At 38.8% G+C, this 15,776-nt stretch overlaps 1 protein-coding gene across 2 annotated transcripts in view; it reads right to left on the bottom strand.

Annotated features, from left to right (window-relative positions):
• Window positions 1-4,370: 4,370 nt before the first annotated feature.
• ANXA2 (annexin A2) overlaps window positions 4,371-15,776 on the bottom strand; it is a 54,331-nt gene continuing 42,925 nt past the window's right edge. For both annotated transcript variants that reach the window (XM_072616494.1, XM_072616491.1), the window contains exons 6-13: window positions 14,439-14,529; window positions 13,278-13,357; window positions 10,236-10,295; window positions 9,651-9,744; window positions 8,437-8,532; window positions 7,727-7,785; window positions 6,479-6,601; window positions 4,371-4,756 (exon numbers count right to left, since the gene is read on the bottom strand). In XM_072616494.1, the coding sequence (XP_072472595.1) occupies window positions 4,697-4,756; window positions 6,479-6,601; window positions 7,727-7,785; window positions 8,437-8,532; window positions 9,651-9,744; window positions 10,236-10,295; window positions 13,278-13,357; window positions 14,439-14,529 (663 nt within the window). In that variant the 3' untranslated portion in view covers window positions 4,371-4,696. The remainder of the gene's footprint in view (window positions 4,757-6,478; window positions 6,602-7,726; window positions 7,786-8,436; window positions 8,533-9,650; window positions 9,745-10,235; window positions 10,296-13,277; window positions 13,358-14,438; window positions 14,530-15,776) is intronic.

The raw sequence follows: 15,776 nt of genomic DNA, 5'->3' as shown, positions 1-15,776 counted from the left end.
TACAGTGTATACAAATATGCACGTGTACATGTGTTGCCATATATACATGTGTGTATATACACATGTACAGATGCACATATACACACATGTGTATATTTACATTGTATGTTTGTTTATATTTTCCCAGAAACCAGATAAGCCTGATTTCAGGTACCAAAAAAATAGATTTCACGTATGAATTTATACTAAGTATTTTAAAAAATTCTGTGGCATCTTTTTCTTTAAAAGCTCTTTATAGAAATGAGTTTCATAATAAAAAAAGGCCAATGGGGAAAACAGGTACAGGTGGAAAACTCTGAGCTTTGAAATCCTTCAGTTTAACTATGCTAGCTTTTAATTATATGGGGACCTGGATAATGGTTCTACCTTCAGGAATGTATACTGAGTTTTTAAAATGTTTTGAAGTTTCTCAAAATATGTCCTAACAACTTGAACCAGAAAGGATCATATGTGGAGTTGAAAGAGAGGTTAGATATTATCTGGTCCAATGTTCTTTTTTTAGCTGAAGAAACTGAGGTTCAGAAATTGTAATGTTAATGTAAGGTTAATGGTGGGTGGATGGAACACTTAAAGATCTTCCCTGCCCATTAACAGGCCTCAATACCTTTTGTTAATTTCTGTTGAGGCACTGGGTCAGACAGTCATGCTTTCAGGCTCTGAAAAGTGTACGTATACCCTAAGGTGAGGTTTTGTTTTAGGGCTTACTCATTGGAAGTGTTTGTTTGGCCAGACAAGACTCTGGGTAGCCACTAAGAAGCTCCCTGGCTTTGAAAACCCAGATGTTGGTGCTTCTCTCTCTGATAAGAGTGTAAGAGTGAGTGTGTGTGTGTGTGTGTGTGTGTGTGTGTGTGTGTGTGTGTGTAATGGTCAGACAACTGGATCTGTCTATTGATCTGTGATCTATGTACTGCTTATAGCCAGACAGTTGGAAGCCTTGTCTGTTGATCTTTATTTCTCTGCTTATATTTTCTCTGAAGTTCAGGGTGCTGACTTTTCCCCCTGAACTAAGTGAATGATACATGTGTTTGATTAAAGAAGATTGTTGTCCCCTCAAAAGTTGCTTTCCTTTTAGAAAAGCAGATCTAAGAACCTGTACAGCAGGCCATCCTGTGTATGCCGGGGTCCTTGCTGTTGAACAAACATTAAGACTTGTCCAACTAAGTCAAATAGATGGTGAGATGCAGAGCCATGATCTAAAGCTAAGTCATCGGATTCAGTGATTCCTTATAAGCATATTTGGGGGTGGGGTGAGATTAAAAAATAAAATTTTTAAAAAGAAAAACATATATGTTCCAGACTTATCATAACCAAGGATGTTTCCCAAGTTTTCCTTATATGTGCTCAAAATAAAAGGTGATAATGTCCTGACATGCCTTGACTGGAGTTAAATTTAGAGCTGGTCTATATAATCAATATGTAGTGAATGGAAGGATTATCCATTATCCCAATCATTTAGACTAGGTTGTCTATGTGTAAGTAATGTAGACTGTTACTATCCGATGTGATTTCAAAGACATAATGAATCCTATACATATTCAGGATTATCTTCTAAATGCTCACCGATACTTAAATGTCCTTTCATTGACTCCACTTTACCTTAAAAAGTAAACAAGAGTCCCAGGAAGAGTTACATAATCACAAAAATTTATAAAAAACTGATAGCAAATCTTACTTGATCCTAGATCTTGTTGTAGCATAAAAGCAATAGAGGCCTAAAAATAGGGTGAGAAAAAGGGAATAACGAAAAAAAAAATAGATGGCAGAGAAAAGGAGGGTTATGAATCCCCCTCCAAAACAAAATGTTGCTACCAGATCTACCCTATATGCATTCAAATTAAAGATACCCAATTTGTAATCTAAGTTATCTGATCACTGACTACCACTCAACAAAGTGGCTAACAGCCAATTCTCTACTTCACCCTTACCCTAGTAAGGAGACCCAATCTTAGAGGAATGTTTACAACTCAAAAGCTGAGGACCAGAACAAATGAAAAAGAGTCAGGACCTGAGAAGAAAAAAATAAAATTAGTGTGTCTTTCTGTACAAAGAAACCTGCTGACATAGAGAATGCTTCTGTTTTCCTACAGAAATGTTGTCTTTGGGAGACAAAATTCAGTCACAATCAAGCTAATTGAATGCACAAATGTAATATTTTTCTGGGGCACCTCCAATTTTAATGCTTGATGAAGTCGTGTCATTGGCATGTATTTACAAAAGCTTTTCTTCATCCAGAAATGTCTGGTGAAATTGCTTACAGATGCTGAGATAGCAAATCACTCTTCTAATGTAATGAGATAAGTCATCTCTATAAACTTTGCTTGCTCAAACGTAGTCACATAGAAGAAATCAGGATACAGGCTTTTTTCAATAAATAGAATGAAAAACAAGAACTCAATGGCTATGGCATGCTCTGCCTCATTGCTAGGAGACATTGGAAACTGCACTCTCTCAGTCGGGCTTTCCTTTTGGTGGCTGATGGGGAAAAAAGTCAAATAAACCAATGTGAATAAAAAGCCAAAGCACTTTGTCAAAAAAGAGTCAGAGTCATTGAAAGATCAAAAATGGACTTAAAAGCCTTCTGCCCCGGAACATTTTTCTTCCTAATGAACTTGGCTTCACCAGTGTGGGTAAGAGATGTTTTTTCAAAGACTGACCACAAATTCAATTCATATATGTATCTTTCTAATTAGATGATACACAGCTAGTCAAAATCCCCCAGAAAGTTGGGTGGAACTCCAACTACATTGAAGGATTTCCTAGAGAATATGGACAAGTGTCACACAGGATGAAAATGCCAAAATGGACTGTGGTCTGCATCACTGTGGAAAGCATCCACTATGACAGGATCACAGCTCCATCAAAGAACTTAAACATTCTGCATGTGTATTGTCAGAAAGGGAGGCATCACAAACCTTAATATATGTTAAAATATTAGGAACACCCTGTTTTCCAGAGCTAAAGCCCAACAAGCAAGCTGTGCTCTGAGCTTGACATAACAACAATCCTTTGCATTCACCTTCTGGATGATCTCACCCTCTGCCAAAATAACATAATTGTTGTATTGCTTTGACTAGCAGCAGGTATTCTCTGTGCTCAAACACCAGACACACTTCGACAAGTCCCATGTTCTGGGAAAAACAGAATGGGTCAAATTATCTCTCACATAAAAGAGGTAAGAAAAAGCTTTTTCAAAGAAAGGGAAGAGAAGGGGAGGTGAGGGGGAAAAAGTGAACATTACTGTCATCACATCTGGCTTAAGGAGGGAATAACATACATTCTCAATTTGCTATGAAACTCTATCTTACACTATAGGAAAGTATGGAAGAAGAGGATAAAAAGGGGGTAGGGGGATGATAGAAGGGAGGGCAAATGGGAGGAGAGATTAATTATAAGTAAATACTTTTGAGGAGTGATAGGGTCAAAAGAGAGAACAGAATAAGGAGGGGGGCAGGACAAGATGGAGGAAAATATAGTTCGTCTTCCAAAACATGACTTTTATGGAAGTCTTTTGCATAGCTACACATTATAGCCTATGTTAAATTGCCTGCCTTCTCAGTGGGGATGGGTGTGAAGGAAGGAAGGGAGAGAAGTTGGAACTCAAAGTTTTAAAAATGAATGTTAAAAATTGTTTTTACATACAACTGAGAAATAAGATATACAGGCAATGGGGTATAGAAATCTATTGTGTCCTCCAAGAAAACAGAGGGGATGGGGATAAGAGAAGGGAGGGCTGTGATAGAAGTGACAACAGATTGGGGGAAGAGGTAATCAGAATGCACACTGTCTTGGGGTGGGAGGAGGGGAGAGATGGGGAGAAAATTTGGAACTCAAAATCTTGTGGAAATGGATGTTGAAAACTAAAAATAAATAAATAAATTGGAACTTTAAAAGGATGGAAGGGAAAGAGTGAGAGAGATTACAAAGGAGGGGAAAGAGTATGAGACAGATAGGCAGGCAGATAGAGAGAACACAAAAGGGAAAGAACTCAAGATTCCCACACATACAATTGGCCCTTAAGTGCAACGTCCCAACATCACCAAGTTAAGAAGACAAACTGGCCCCTTCCCAATCCCACACCCAGTTCCCAGGCATATATCTAAGCTGTGTGACATCTTTGCTGTTTCAAGACTGAACTTGATGCGCATTTACACCAAATTTCACCTTATATAAAAATTTTCTGGGGCCAGGGGTGTTGTGGATGATAATGATTTGACCTTCCTTGGTCTTCACCCTTCATGGGAAGGCCTTTCTTCCCACTAAACATTTGCCCACAGGATTCCTGAAAAGAGAAAGCAACAGTGTTTGATAATCCCTTTCAAAAGATGATCTATTAGTTTTTAACTCTGTATTTGAAACCAAAGGCGACAAGATTAGATTTTAAAGTAAAAATTCAGTTTATTTGTCTTTTGACGACACAGGACACAAGAAGCCAAGTGTTTCACATCAGAGATTTCACTTCCATTCCGTTGGAATGTTCATTCCTTTGGCTAAGGAGAAAACTTGGGGAAGCACAAGCAATGCATACATGACTGAAAAAGTACAGGAAAGCAAATAACATCACCCTAATAAGGACTAATATGAGTTACTGTTAGTTGCAAGTTACCACAAGTTGATTTTCTACAGTTACAAGTGGGGAGAGCAGAAAGATTCTTTCTGGCTATTACAACTGCTTTGGTCATTCCTTTCCACATGGCTTTTAGTCATCTCCTCCACACAGATACAGGAGTGCCTTCTGGTAATCTCCTTTTGTGTCTTGCTACAATGGTATGAAAAGAGAAGGAAAGGAAGATATTAGGACACAATAGAGGGCCCATGAAATGCCATAAAAATGCCCTAGATATAGTCCCTCCCCACAACACAGCTAAAGCAAGTCCAGAAATCATAGAGTATTTCAGACAAACAAAGAGTATTTCAACTAAGGAAGTTAGATTCAGGGAATCTAGGCACGAGCCCAACCCAATTCTACAGTATTATTCAATTCCAGTCCTTGGTGATAAAAGAAAGTGACTGAAAGGGACAATTAAGTATTTAAAGACCTTAAGGAATAAGGAATGGAAAAAAATTCCAGGCCAGAGGAACTTTTTTTTAAATCTGTGTTTCACAATCTAGCAGCATGCATTTAACTAGGTCATGGAGATTATGCCCAAGAAAGATGAATCACAAGTTGGCAGGGGATGGAACAGAACTATGGAGTTTTGTGTCCTGAACACTGCTAGAGTAGCTGACATGGACACCATGACTGTGAATTAGATCCTGGTGTCTTGTCATGACTGCTTGCTCTGTGAAGGTTAATACATCCTGTTCCTTTGGCTTTGCAATCCATTTCATAACCCAGTGGTAAAAGTGAATGCTCCAGACTGAGAACAAATGTGGTCAATTGATCTCATACAGCAGGGGGAAAAAAATGCATGCCTTCTTCCTAAGGCAGTCAAGCCAGCTGTGGATGAACCTGTCTGAACTCAGGGGCCACCAAAAGAAACCTTTTTACTCTCTCTCAATTGCACCTGAAGGTGGATTCCTAGCATCATGTCTAGGATAAATTGATGGTCACTAAACTCTCCAATCTCTTCCTAAGTTCAGGTGAAAAATTTTACAGAACCTCTCACTGAAGACTTGGGAGTACTATCCATCTCCAAATTCCTCTATGTTAATCACTATTTTGCTAATAAATAAAAATTACTGAATCTTCCAGGAAGAGCACTTACAAAGTTGGTCTCAATATCACAATGGCACAGGCATATTATTCCTTTATATGTTAATTTCCCATTCATTCAGAATAAGTAGGTTATGTTCTGATTTGCCTTGGGAGTAGGATATTGTAGTTGACTGATGGAATATTCTGGTTAAATGTGAGTTGTCATTATATTGTCATAATGTTACAAATTTCCAAATCACTGGAAAATAACAAAATATACTTAAAATGAAATGTAATGAATCTGTCTTTGATGACCCAAAAGGCATCTGAGAAGCTTGAAATGCTTCCAGATCCATCACTATCAAAATCAATTATCACTGTCAAAATCAATTATCACTGTAAAGAACCATAGATACAGCCAAGTTTATGCTCATCTAGTGGCACACCCTTCAGGGTGGTTTGGTTCCTTCATCATTGGTGGTGTTGTTATTGTTACATACATCCACAACAAAAAATGAGCTGTCAACTATCTGGTTCTCAAAGAATTAGGATGTGGACTACAAAAAAAATTTCTACTTTTAAGTTATTTGTATTTGCAATAAAGCAGAGTTTACTGTATTTTCTGCTGTAAGACCTTGTCAGGGAAGAACTTTGAGGCCCACAAAAAAAATTGTTGATGTTTAAGAGAAGGAGGATGGAGCTAATTAAAACAATTTCCTCCAGTGTAATAAGTGCAATGGTATTTCTCTGCCTCCTTGCTAGGCAGCCCATGTGACAATCTAGCAGAAATGGGCTCTGCGTAAGCATACAAAGCAGATTAGAGGTGCTCACTTATAGACTTACCTGGATGAAGTAATACAGAGATTTCCCGTATTTTCTCTTGAATTCAGATCTAATTTTCAGCATATCCACTTCACTGCGGGAGACCATGATCCGGATTAGGACCTTGTCTCGGGTCCCCTTGCCCTACAGTCAAATTTACATAAGAAGTTACAATTCACCAAAAACATTATCATCAAAAAGCAGTTAAAAAGGGTCTACTTGCACATGGAAGGATGCTAGGTCCTTCACAAAAGACTCGACCCTCGACAAATAAAGGCAAAATCATTTTACACAGAAAAATGAGTTTCTTGGAAATTCAAGCATGTCAGGATTAAACAGATTCAAAAATCACACTGCATTTATTCACTGATTTTGTTGTGGTTGAGACAATCGGGGTTAAGTGACTTGCCCAGGGACACACAACCATTAAGTGTCTGAGGTCAGATTTTAATTCAGGTCCTCCTAACTCCAGGGATGGTGTTTTAACCACTGCACCCCCTAGTTACCCCCATTCATTCACTGATCGAACAAATATTTACTGCACACCTATTACGGAGGTGTGGTCCTATGTAACATGAAAGACGCAAAGCAATATAAGGCTCTGCCCTGAGGAGTTTGCCCACTAATTAATAGAGGAGATAAGATATACACAAATACAAGTCATATGATAGGGTGTTTCAGTAGAGTCCAGAAAAGGAAGACTTCATTTCTGTCTGAGAGATATTCTAAGGTGATAAGGGAAAGCTTTAAGGGAAAAGTGCGAGTGGATATAAATTTCAGAAGAAGGGGAGGCAACAGAAGTGGAGACAATCCAAGAAAAAGTGTGAGAAAGCACAAGAAAATCTAGGGAACAGCAAACAGAGCAGACTGAATGAAACAGAAGGTTCATGCCCTAAAAGGCACAGGTGACAGATAAGCCTAAAAAGTTGGGGCCTCATGGGAGAGGACCTTGAACACCAAGATAAGAAATTTGTACTTTACTCTGTGAGCAATAGGGAGGCCGGGGACTACTGATCAACAGGGAACTCCTCCTCTTTCATGTGTGCTTTATAAGCATATATAAACACTACACCACTCAAAATGAGACAGCTGTAGTTTGTATGACATATCACAAACACAGGAACCCCTGATTCCTGGCTCTATGAAATGACTCCTTTCCTTTATCAGAGGCACATACTTTTTGAGAAATTACAAAAAAAAAGTAGAGGTCAAGGAAAGAAAAGAGGCCAAGAAGCAGAACTCTGAACCAAGTTAACTAGTTTCTCTTACCTTCATGGAATCGTAAAGTCGGTCAGCAAAATACAGGGGCTTGTTCTGAATGCACTGGACTACAGAAAGAAGAAACTGTCAGACTTCAAACCCTACAAGTGAAATGGTCTTATCCCTGCTGAGTAAACTAGAAAGGATTATATCACAAAATGGGTTTGCTTTACTAAAACATATTTTAAAGTAGGAATGTCTGATAGGGATCAGAAAATTGTACATGTTTATCCCAAGACTGACACTAATCACCAAAGATGCCTAAAATCAGGGGATACAAAAGATGTTTAGACAGCGAAAATCTCTTTCAATAATAGGGTCCTCTTGTCTTTGATCATCATTCTCCCCTTTTCTCCTCCATCTCACCCCCCACCCCCACCTCCACCCCAAGCTTTCTGGTCCTACTATAACAAGTCTCTGTCAGTTTAATGTCCTCACATAATATCACAAATTGAGATAATGAGTATAAAAGTGCTTTAAGGAATGGAATGCATTCCATGGAACAGAAGGTGGTATGATGACAGTGTTGATTATACAAAGCCACAGTGGGAAAAGCTCTTAAATCATAGCTCTTCTTCTTTCTTCCATGCAAAAATCATTCACATTCAGAAAAAGAACTTCCAATTATCCATTTAAGTTGGTAGGGCTGATGAAGTACTAAGACTTCAGGACTGTTCAAAGAAAGCTAAAACGGAGCCATGGGACACATATTTGCTTACCCAGGTTGAGGAAGGCATTTTCAAGATCTCCTTTGACCTCTTTCTTGATGCTCTCCAACATGTCATAAGGGCTGTAACTCTTGTACCTTTCAAATACTGTAAGAAGGACAAAAGAAATTATAAGAATGGAGGCCTTCAACACATCAAACCAAAATTATCAATCAGTCACATCCTGGAAGCAGAGAAGCACTAGGCTAAGTGCTGAGGATAGAAGGACAAAAAAAACAAAACAAAACAAAAACACTTCCTGCCCTCAAGGTGTTTACATTCAACTGGGTAGTAAACAGAGGGACAACTGAGTTCAAGACCTGTCCCAGATACTGACTAGGTGAGAATTCCAAGAAACGTGAGGTTACAAGGAAGCTGCAGACCTGCGTCCATGGAGAGAGTTCCCATACAAGGGAGGGAGTTCCCTATGCTGCTGAAATTACAGGCACAGATCCATAAAAAGATACTGCTATCAGAAAGATCTGATATAATTTATGAGTTTAAAAGCTTCCTCACCCATTTTCCTTCCACAAAACAGTTGAGTTCCATGCACAGTAAAAGCAGCTAACTCAATAGATGTAGGTAGGTGAGAGAGAGCAAACATAGGATCACAGGCTGAAATGTCCCAGGAGCCATCTAGTCCAAATCCCTCATTTTATAAATAAGCAAACAGGATTCCACTGAGGTTAAGTGACTTGCCCAGACTTCCACAGCTAGAAAATGTCAGTTACTGGATTTAAATACAAATGTTCCAAGGTTCAAGTTCAGTCCTTTATCCACGTGGACATGCTGCTTTTCTCTGATAATGTCTGGCCAACGTGTTTTCTTATAATTCTTTGTAGTGCAAAAATTTATGATTTATGTGCTGAATGCTTTATTCAACATGCTACAAATGGAAAAGTGGAAAGCAGAGAAGGAAAAAAGGCAAAGTAACTCTGACACCTAACATATTTTTGGGTGGAAAAGGCCAAAAATTGTGGGATCGGTGGGAATGGATACAAGGTGCCTAATAAATGTTTGATGACTGACGGATAGAAAGGAGGGAGAGTGAGCAGACAGATGAGAGGGTAAGTAAAAGACAGAATCATGCCACCAAAATCCTGCCTCAACATGGCCTCCCCCAAACCCTAGCATCATGATCATAGGTGAGATAAAATATCATATGTGATCATACATGAAGACAAAATCTAACTTGGTTCATATATTAGAAAATGTGGGCACAGTACCTTTCTGGAGGTGGCACACACTCCTCTCAGTCATAATACTGATCCATTTAGGGACATCAGTCCCCTTCCTCTTTACTCCTGCATCATAGAGTTCCTATATGCAAAATAAAAGCAGATAGAAATGAAGTCTCACTAGGCAAAGTATCATATTAACCTAATTCAGACTTGGCATTAAAAAAAATCCTCAAAAAGACAAATCAGAAGAAAATCTTATGATACAGATCAAAATCAAAATTTATCATTTGTATTAGTGGTTCATTCATTTCCTGGTGCTTTCCCTCAGGCATAAAGGGGGTAGATCCTGGCTTCCTTCAATCAGCACTATTGCCAATCTCTTTATCAACTCCTTCCCCTCAGAGTAACTCATCTTCTACTTCTCTCCATATTAAATGCCTAACATACATAGCGTTGTGTAAAACGAAAGCACTATATAAATGCTAGTTATTGTTAATTATTGTCATTTATTTATTATTTATTATTAATACAAATAATAATTATTATTATTACATGAGCCTCTGGAGCAAATACACTTTAATAAGGCACTCCTAGCAAAAAGATGTAATTACTGGCTATACTGTCACCTACCCGCGCATCTTGGTCAATTAGCTCATAATCGATCACAGAGCCATCCTCTGCCCGTCTGCCCTGTAAAAAAAAAAAACCACATATGAAATTCATAAACATAATTTATATCATAAACTTAAGACACATTACAATTTCCTCTCAGTTCCTATAAGCTTATGTGTGCTAATTAAACATTCATTTTGAATAAATGAGACCTATATTTTTCAATTTCAAGCAAAAGACTCTCACTACAAACAGTATTTTGAAAAATAGTGGGGGTAAAGGAAGACAAGATGATGTTAATAGACCACACCTTGAAAGATGCTATTTCCTATCTCTCCAAAGTTAATCAACAAACATTCACTAAGACAGACAAAGTGGAGCACATAAGTGAAGGCAAGAAGGAATGTTAAGAAGTCACTGAGTCCACCTCCTTCATTTCTTAGATAAGGAGTTGAAGCGCAGTAAAGTGAAGATGACCTGTCCAAGGTCCTGTTAGTCTTAAGGACAAGAATCTGAGACTGAAACCAGTTCCTCAGATTCTAAAACAAGTGCTCTTTCCATTACACCACATTGCCTCCTAAGGTATGGTTGGTGCTTTAAGGAGCCTATACTCTAAGAAAACAAAAGGAGAATAATTAAGTATAAAATCACTTGAGTGTTTGAAGTACAAAGAATTCTGGAGAAGAGAGAAACCATAGTTAGATGGAGCAGACAAGGAAGACTTTATGCAGGTTGACTACTGTCATAGATCCTGCTTAGTCTCCCTGACCCCCATTTCCCTTTTTCAGTTTCATTTTGTCTATCAGTCTTAATCATGACATCTCCTATCACTAACAAAGTTGTCAAAGCTAGTTTCCTAATCCACAAGCAGCATAATGTCACTCCTCCTGATCACAGACTAAGATGTTCTCCATGGCTCACAGGATAAAATATAAACTTCTTAACTTAGCATTTAAGGACCCTAAAATATGATTCCAATCTATCATTCCAGCCTCATTCCATGTCACTTCCTTCTATCCTTCCGACATTCTGGCCAAACTAATTTCCTAGCCTTTTTGTGATCTTGTCCTACCTTCTCCTACCAGAATGCACTTGTATAAGCAAACACCTACTGCTGGAACAGACTCCCTCTGTATCACTCGCTGCCTGATGAAATATTCTCTCTTGCTTCCCTCAAGCATGAGCCAGGTGTGCTGGCCCCAACTCTTAAGAGTCAACTGTAAAGTTTTCTGTGTGAGCCTTTACACCTCAGAAAATGGCAAACATTACAAATCAGAACTTGAGTTATTTGGTTTCTTTGTTATCTACACTTAAAAAGCTATGGGGAAAATATCAATAAAGCAGATTAAACTTAACTGTATAGGGACACTTTTTTCCTCCAGAAAACCAGCTGTTAAATATTTAGCAGCACACCACCAAGTGTCATCTACTTCACAAAACCTTCCCAGTTAACAGTGGTCTCTCTCCCATCTCTCACCCTTCTGTCTCTCACCTCTTCTATATATTTATAACATTCTAACTTGTATTACAGTTATTTGAATATGTTTAAAACTCCCCCTCCCTACTATTATCACAATGTCTTGGAAGATAGAGACTATCCACTTTTCATTTCTGAAACCCCAAAGGCTTATCACAAGGCTGGTTCCTGGAACAACAGACTTTTCAACAACCTTCAAAGGCTGCCTGCTAAATAGTAAAGGCGTTGTGGTTTGCAACAGTGAAAGGAATACCTGAAGCAGCCATAGATCTGTAACATACTGAAGTATCCTCAGGACCTGACACGTAGTAACAGATAAATAAATATAGGACCATTAGGAAGGGATGTGTGTTAGACTCTAAAGGATGGAGAGAATGGGAAGGACGAGCAAGATAAAGGCTGAGCACACTATCACAGTGACAAGACCAGGCTCCCATAAGTCATGTTTTGAACTAGATCTGTAATTTTTAGTGATATAGGGTACTCACAATAAGGAAACTCCCTCTACTCAGAGAGTTTTCTGAGACACTGAGAAATCAATGTAACTTGCTCCGGGACACATACCTACTACATGTCAGGGACATGAACCTGAGTCTTCCCAACTGCAAGGCGGACTCTGCCCAACAAACTACATTGCTTCTCAATATACTGTCTGGAGTAATAAATGTTGGAAAACAGGGATGGATAAGATGGGCAGGATCAGATTGTGGAGGGTCTTGAGAGAAGAGGAGGGAGAGAAAAAGGAGTTTGACTTTGAAATAGATTTCGTAGGCTTGCATGTCATATATATAGATTTTGTAGGTTTGCATGATGATTTGATGGTGGCATTCCTTGAGCACAGGCTTGATATGACAAAGTAACATTTGAGAAAGATTAGTCTGATACACTGGGTAAAGTATAGATAAGAAACTAGAGTCAGGAAGCACAGCCAGGAGGCTGTTAGGAAACGATAAGGACATGTACCAGGGTCCAAAATGCACCACACTAATCATTTCCTTCAGAAGGTCCCAAGGAAACTAACTTCTATTCCCTCCACTCGTTCTTAGGCTTTTAAACTGCATCCTCAACACAATTCAGGCTTATAGGTGATACTACTTTGCATTTCAACAATGCCTTGTACTTGCATTTTCAAACTGATTTACAACCACCGACATTAAGCATAGGACCACATGTGTAAATACTCCCAGATGTGTATAGCTGTTTCTTTCTTTCCTAAGGAGTGCGTTCAGGTGAACTGGATGAGAATGTACAACTCTGTGAGGGGGCTTTGGGAGCCCACCTGGAGAGAGACAAAGTGACCTTCCTAAAGTCACCCCAGCAAGGGCTGACAAAGCCCAGCTGGGCCTCAGGAGTTACTTATTCTCCTTCTGTTCCCCAAGTCCACTAGCCCAGGCTGTTTCTCAGGATAAGAAATCCTATTATATGAAAATGACAACTCTGCAGTGACAGTATAAACCTACTGTCAGGAAAGCAGCAGGCCCTGGAGGATTTAGTTAATTCACTCCCAGTCACGAAATGAGGCATGGGACTGGCCAAGGGAGTTAGAGGAACAAGGGCAGAGAAATATGCTGAAAGAAACTAACCTTTGCCAGGGCAACCATCAATTTGCGGAAGTCACCAGATGTGTCCGAAATAATGTCCTTCTCCAACTCTGTCTTGTACACTTGAAGAGAAAGTCAATAGATTTTACATTTCCTGCCTCCTTACCTACACTCCTACCAACCCCTGTTATTCTGGCTCATGCCAAGGCTTTGACATGCCTGACTTAACCTGAATAATGAATATATCATGTACATCAGTGTCCCCTACACCTAAATCAATACTTAATTATTAAGAAAGAAGCCTTTTATCCTCTTGGAGTCAGAACTGGTTTGTCACTTTTAGTAACAAAGGACTGATAGAGATGAGTGAAATTTGAGATCAACAAGCTTACTTCTAAACAGTCAAATTTGAATTATCTGTGGAAGGGAAACTAGATAGCTTCAGCTAGTGGAATTTTCATACACCACAAATTTCCTCCTCCCTACCAAATCTTTTTCCCCCTAGCAATCAGGGCTAAGCAATTGTTCAGGGTCAAACAGTAGGATTTGAACTCAAATCCCTCCTGCAGAACTCTCTACCAATGCAGGTTGGCCCCTTCTCTACAACTTTTGCTGTTACTGTTTAGTTATTTTCAGTCATGTCTGATTCTCCATGACCCCAGTAGTGTCTGAGGCTGGATTTGAACTCTTTGAACTCAAGTCCTTCTGACTCCAGGCCCACTATTCCATCCACTGTACCATCACACTTCTCCTCTACAACTTATATTCTTAGAATTTTGCTTAGAGCACTGCCGAGAAGGTAAGTAACTTGTTCATGGAGCCCCTCTGTTTCAAAAGCAGAACTTGATCCCTGGTCTTTCTGGTGGTGAGATTAATACCCACTATGCCCTGCTGCCTCTGATACAGCTATTAATGATGCAAAATTAATTAATTTTTGTTTTATCTACTTTTCCTTCTACCTACCCTCAAGACATGCAGACAAATGCCCCAAAGTCAAGAAATGAGACAGAAACAAAATGTTTGGATAATTTTAAAAATAAAGCTAATACATTTTGAAAAATTTCTCCCCAGCATAACCAAAGGCATAGGCTATCCAGCAAAACTTCATTCTGGCCATCTCACTATCCTACTTTCCCATTATATATTCAGCCAAATTGAGCTGAAAGGGTTGAACATAATTACAGAAACAGAGAGCTCACTTACTTTCTCTGTAGACTCTGTTGATTTCATAGAGCTCCGAGTTTGTCCGTGAGCAGATGATCTCAATGAGGGAATCTTCATCAGTACCCAAGCCCTGTAACAGCAGATCAAGATTAGGGAGGACCAGTACTGAGAAATCATAAAGGTCTACGTGTTCATAATCATAGAGTTACTTCTGTCTCCTCTGGTATCCATACCTGTGAATCACATGGCCTTGGTAAGAGAAACCTGCATCAACTCCATTATCTCCCCTCCCCATTCTTTTTTCTGTCTTTCCAAGAGAGAATCTGGACAGTCTTCCTCAAATATTCATGTTATCCTCCATCCCTTAAAAAGTGTTTTTCAGTCATTTTAAGCAAAAGAAACATAGGCGATGTTATGGTATCACCCAGAGCTAGCCTGTTAGATTCAAATAAACCTTTATGCCAGGGAAAGGTATGTGACAAAACAAGCTTTAAAATGAAAAACTGGATGAATGTTAAAAATGTTATACTTGCTTCGCCTATATTCCCCTTAATTATTATGCACTCTCCAGGCATTTTAGAGGAGCAAAAAGAAATAATGAAATGTCAAATAAAGTCAGACACCAACATTTTATTAAGGAGTAAGAATTGGAGAGATGATGTATTCAAATTTAATACATACACTTTTGATTTAGCCAGACTGGTTGAAAGGACATGATGAAACATGTATTTCAAAGCTTGCTTTGTGATCAAAGTCAAGATTTAATAATCAGGTCCTTGAATACTTGCCATTCTGTGAAGCTAAAGTAAAACTGAATATAGAAATATTGCTTTGAACTACACAGAATGAGTACTGTTGAAAATGTAAATCAATTATAAGGTGTTAATACAATAAGAAAATTACTTATCCACATGAAAAGAGTGTCAGCTATTAATTAAACTCTATTAGAGTTCAGCTGTCCCCCAGATAGGCTCAAGTACCATGTGCTAAGCCCTGGGCAATTGGTCAATGGTTAATTTTAAATTCTGAACTTAATCTGTTTCTCCAGCTAACACCCCTACCTATAGGATTTCAAGATGTTTTATTAAGGCTCTGATAGTCGGTAAAGCAAAAATATCCTCCCTAAAATTCTGTGCCAACTGAAAGGGCACTAGGTAAACAACCATTTATCTTTTACAAAACATCTCTACTTCCACACAAATGAGTAGTGGAAAATGAGGATGAAGTGACTCATGACACACATTTGGATGGTATCTTTTCATTTTCAAGGTTGACAGAAATATGGCCCGAAACAATGAAGTCATTTACCACTGTCAGTCTTACGTTTGAAAGAAAGGCAAGGACTTTACAAGGTACTTGTTTGTCTCTGTTATTTGA

This window comes from Notamacropus eugenii, chromosome 1, assembly GCF_028372415.1.
Source record: "Notamacropus eugenii isolate mMacEug1 chromosome 1, mMacEug1.pri_v2, whole genome shotgun sequence".
NCBI classification, from domain to species: domain Eukaryota; kingdom Metazoa; phylum Chordata; class Mammalia; order Diprotodontia; family Macropodidae; genus Notamacropus; species Notamacropus eugenii.
This window is presented reverse-complemented; position numbering and strand designations above follow the sequence as displayed.